This window comes from Larimichthys crocea, chromosome I, assembly GCF_000972845.2.
Source record: "Larimichthys crocea isolate SSNF chromosome I, L_crocea_2.0, whole genome shotgun sequence".
Classification (NCBI taxonomy): domain Eukaryota; kingdom Metazoa; phylum Chordata; class Actinopteri; family Sciaenidae; genus Larimichthys; species Larimichthys crocea.
In genome coordinates, this window is record NC_040011.1 from 36,815,245 (window position 1) to 36,820,175 (window position 4,931).

Sequence of the window (4,931 nt, forward strand, 5' to 3'; positions counted from 1 at the left end):
CGATCAGAGCTGCCTCAGGAAGTTCCAAATAAGGACAGGGAAATGGAAACCCACCGGAATAGGTCCTTATGTAGTCACGACCTTATAAGGCACGGCGGAGCCGGGCTTTCCGGCAGCAGCGCAGCCTGCTGCACAGATGGGAAATCCAAATCAAATCTATGGGGCGATCGGGAGAGAGCAAGAATTATGCTGCTGTCTCGCAGAGCTGTTCTGCTATGAAGATACATTGATTCTGGACAGAGGAAGAGCGGCGTTGTCTTCGCAATTTACTGCGAGAGCTTAATATAAAGTCTCTCCTCTCTGCTTTCCCCCCAGGCCAGCGTCATGTGTCCTCCACTGCAGTGCCTAAATATGGGCTTCCTCCGCTCCAAATATGGACATCTACGTCACGGCAAGAGGGTATAAAAGGAGCAAAGGGAAACCTCTCAGCTCAGAGAGAGCGTTGAGAGCCCACATGAGCAACTGTTAGAGCAGAGATAGATAGACAAACACACTCCCTTAGTGAGAAATATCACAACAAAAGTAAAAAGTCAATTCAAAACAACATCCATCCAAGAAGGTCAAAACCTGACTGGATAAGTTATTTAATACATAGAAGAAGAAAAAAAAAATCAAGATTAATTTGTTGATTAATTTTGATGAATCTTAGGGAATGAGTATAAATGACACTTTTTCTGAAAATACAAGTGGATCTTTACTCATCTCTGAGAGAAAAAGGAAAACAACAGGACAACTGAAGAGCACGAGTCACGGAGCAGAAAACAGCATCGTCCTCGGCATCAGCAGAAGTGTGCAGCGCTCCCTGAGCTGGGCTAAGTGATTCCCTCCACCTGCGAGGCACCGCTCTGCCAAGCGTGCACACACAGCCTCCCTGCACTCTTCACCAGCCACCAGCACAGCCTCAGCCCTCCAGCACCAGCAGAGGATGGCTGCAGCCAAGACCGAGATGATCCTCCCAGCCATGCAGATCTCAGAGCCCCTGAGCTTCCCTCACTCCCCCATGGATAACTACCCCAAGCTGGAGGAGGTGATGATGCTCAGCTCGACAGGGACCCCCTTCCTCACAGCCTCTGCACCCGAAGGTGCAGGCTTTGGCTCTGGGGAGCCAGGAGAACAGTACGACCACCTTGCTGGAGGTAAGAGCTGGAGATTTGCCTCTTTTGCCTTTGGTTTTTACTGCTGCATGTAAAACTGAATCAAAGATGAAATCAGAGCTGCTAAGAAAAAAAGTTAAGAGAAATAAAGAGCTGTATGAAATTAAGTATTATTTATGTTTTGCAGTTTATTATTAACTCACATTAAAGGTGTCATTTTAAGATTTTTAGATCATAGTCTTTATTAGTTTATTTAATCATGGCTTGTGTTGAGAATTTTATACTTAAAGTGAAACTGTAGGCTATAAATACATTTTAATTTTAGCTGACAGACATTAAACATTTATACAATAAAATTCTACGAATGAACAGGGAAATTTAAAAAACGTCTCACTTAGTACCAATTTATTGATGGCTCTAAATCCCTGTCGACTCACGGAGGACTCAACACTGCTCAGTCACCGCATGCCTCTAGACACTCCTACAGCTCAATTCAAATTGCATTCCTAAAACCAGCTGAACTGCAGTTTCGGTAATCAATTGCCTCGGGCTCTGTGATGGGCTTCAAGAATGTGTGTGCAAGTGTGTGTGTGTGCAAGACAGGAAGACGGAGAGAATGAAAGAAAGATCGACAGAGTGTGAGCGGAGGAAAATGCAAGTATAGAAAGCTTGCACAGCAGCTCTTGCTGAGGTGTGAAAGACAGTTTTAGAGTTAGAGTTTAGTTTGGGGTGGGGGTTCTCTGTGTGGGCATCTGACTTCTGTCGCAAAAGAGAGTGGTGACACACTGTCCACCGCCCTGACAGGAGTTCCCCTCTCCCTCCCTCTGGATATTGACAGTTTGATTAATGTCTCCCCTTTCTTTGTGCTCCCTGCAGATACGTTACCTGATATCCCCTTCAACTGTGAGAAGCCAGAGCAGTCCTACCCCACCCAGAGGCTGCCCCCAATCTCTTACACCGGCCGCTTCACCCTGGAGCCTGCCACCTCCTGCAGCAACAGCCTCTGGGCTGAGCCCATCTTGGGCCTGTTCTCCGGTCTGATGGGCAACATTGCCCCCAGTTCCACCTCTTCCTCTGCTGTCTCACAGACGACCTCGTCCTCCTCTTCATCCGTCCCGTCCTCTTCCACTTCCTCCTCTTCTACCTCCTCCTCATCTCAGAGCTCCAGCCTCAGTTCTTCTATTCACCACAGCGAGCCCAACCCCATCTACTCAGCCGCCCCGACCTACTCCAGCCCCAACTCTGACATCTTTCCAGACCAGGGCCAGGCTTTCGCCAGCTCGGCCGGGGCAGTGCAGTACCCTCCTCCAGCCTACCCTAATGGCAAGACCTGCAGCACTAGCTTCCCTGTGCCCATGATTCCTGACTACCTTTTCCCTCAGCAGCAGGGAGAGATCAGCCTGGTGCCCCCTGACCAAAAGCCCTTCCAGAGTCAGTCAAGCCAGCCCTCCCTCACTCCTCTGTCTACAATCAAGGCCTTTGCCACCCAGACTGGTTCACAGGACTTAAAGAGTGTCTACCAGTCCCAGCTGATTAAGCCCAGTCGCATGCGCAAGTACCCCACCCGGCCAAGCAAGACACCTCCTCACGAGAGGCCCTACGCTTGCCCCGTGGACACCTGCGATCGCCGCTTCTCACGCTCTGATGAGCTGACACGTCACATCCGCATCCACACGGGCCAGAAACCCTTCCAGTGCCGCATCTGCATGCGCAACTTCAGCCGCAGCGACCACTTGACAACACACATCCGCACTCACACTGGTGAGAAGCCCTTCGCCTGCGAGATCTGTGGACGCAAGTTTGCCCGCAGCGATGAGAGGAAGAGGCACACAAAGATCCACCTACGGCAGAAGGACAAGAAGGCAGAGAAGGCAGGAGCAGTGGCAGTAACAGCAGCGCCAGTATCAGCCGCTTCACCTGCCTCCAGCTACCCTTCACCCATCACCTCCTACCCCTCTCCAGTGTCTTCTTACCCCTCTCCTGTCACCTCCTGCTACTCCTCTCCCGTCCACACTTCCTATCCATCACCTTCCATTGCCACCACCTACCCATCAGTGTCCATGTCCAGCACCTTTCAATCCCAGGTCGCTTCTTCCTTCCCCTCCTCAGTCGCCTCCAACATCTACAGCTCCCCCATCCCCACCCCGCTATCAGACATGCAGACCACTCTCTCCCCAAGGACAATCGAGATCTGCTAAGAAAGAGCAAAGAGAAAAACTTTTTTAAAGTCTCTCTTCACCTCTCCTTCCTTAAGGTTCTTTGAGGGGAAAGAAATCAGCATCAAAAGACTTTGTTTTCCCCTCCAAAAAGCACTTTTCTGTCTGCTCCCTGTGCAGTGTTGGGTGAATCTTGAGATTTACCTGAAAGAGAGAAAAGACACATGTCAAGGACTGGGCAAAGACAATAGAAGATGAAAAGGGATTTTTTTCTGTCTCTGTAAAACAAATGCAGCACTTCAAATGCATAAGGGACTCAACAGAGAGTAGAAACCGACACTGACGGTCTCTGCTATTAGGTACACAGAAACCAAGAGACAGACAGGTTGCCAGCAGTTGTGGTGCTAAGGCACGTTCGCCCTTGCAGGCACTCATACAGTACAAAAGACATTGAATGATATACATAAGCTACCATATATGTATATTGTACATGTGCCATGTTTCGTTTTTATCATTCTTTGGTACCATTGATGTGAAAAATTATTTGCATATTTGCATTGTATTATTTGAAGTGAGCAGGGCCATATTTTCTACATACTTTCTCTATTATGTAGTGATGATGCTGTGATATGTTTTGACATTGTTTGAAAAAAAGCACTTAAGTATTCAAGCATGAGTAAGAGTGATGTTAGTTTCTGTTTGTAAATATCATCCACTGGTACTATCTCTTTCTCTCTTTCTCACATGTAACATATCGCTCGGTTATATGGAAAAATAGAGAAGAAAAAAAAAACATTTAAAAAAAAACGACAAAAAAACTAAACAAGACAAACACTCCCGTTATTTGGTGCCTTTTGTGAAGCCTTGCTGATGTTGTGACTCGGCTGCGCGCGAGAGAGGATGCACTGCATCTCGCCTTAAGGGTTTGAGCGAATATTTTTGTTACAGAATGTAAGTCATACTCAGAGGGAGGAAAAAGGGACGAGCTATGAGGGCACCGCTTCATTTCATTAGAATGTAAGCAAAAAAGGAGAGAAACTATAAAGTATATTTTTGTAAAACTTAAAATGTAAATATCCACATCTTCAAGAGCTGGAATGTTGAAGTTACCTACTGAGTAGGCATGGGATTCTTTTGTATGTTATATACATGCAGTTCATTATTTTGTGGTTATCTTTATTTTGTATTTGTGTTTGTTAAAACAAGTGACTGTTTCTGGCTTCTAAACACATTGAATGCGCTTAACTGCCAATGGGATATTTGGTGTACAAGATATCCTCCCAGAAATGAAATTCAAATAAAAATATGAATATATATGTATATCTGTTTTCATTCTTTATTGTTCAAGCTTCACCTTCATTACATTACATCCACCCTTCATTTTATCATGAGCATCGCCTCATACATGAACATAATATATTTCATCATCTTATATGTTAATCGTATGCAGATTATTAGTGGATTTATTCCCTAAACCTCACATCACAGAGAACCACTCTTTAATTTGAGGAAAATCTGCACAGCTTAATCTTATAGAAACTCTCCATTTCAATCGCTGTTCTCCAATTGAACCCTGTATTAATGATAACACTAACGCATGACTCCCATGCCTATAAACACTGAAGATGAGGATTTCTTATCTAGATCCAACATGCTCTTGAAGATATTAAGCTTATCTAAC

General features: G+C 45.8%; 1 protein-coding gene across 1 annotated transcript; it reads left to right on the forward strand.

Annotated features, from left to right (window-relative positions):
• The first annotated feature begins 415 nt into the window (after positions 1-415).
• On the forward strand, positions 416-4,267 carry egr1 (early growth response 1). The gene is made up of 2 exons (XM_010735598.3): positions 416-1,136; positions 1,971-4,267. The coding sequence occupies exons 1-2, from the start codon at positions 926-928 to the stop codon at positions 3,290-3,292; spliced, it is 1,533 nt and encodes a 510-aa protein (XP_010733900.1). The 5' UTR covers positions 416-925; the 3' UTR covers positions 3,293-4,267.
• The last annotated feature ends 664 nt before the right edge of the window (positions 4,268-4,931 follow it).

Coding starts and splice junctions, on each gene's coding strand:
- egr1 (XM_010735598.3), top strand. CDS start 926: ATGGCTGCAGCCAAGACCGAGATGATCCTCCCAGCCATGCAGATCTCA. Junction 1,137..1,970: donor GTACGACCACCTTGCTGGAG/GTAAGAGCTGGA, acceptor TGCTCCCTGCAG/ATACGTTACCTGATATCCCC.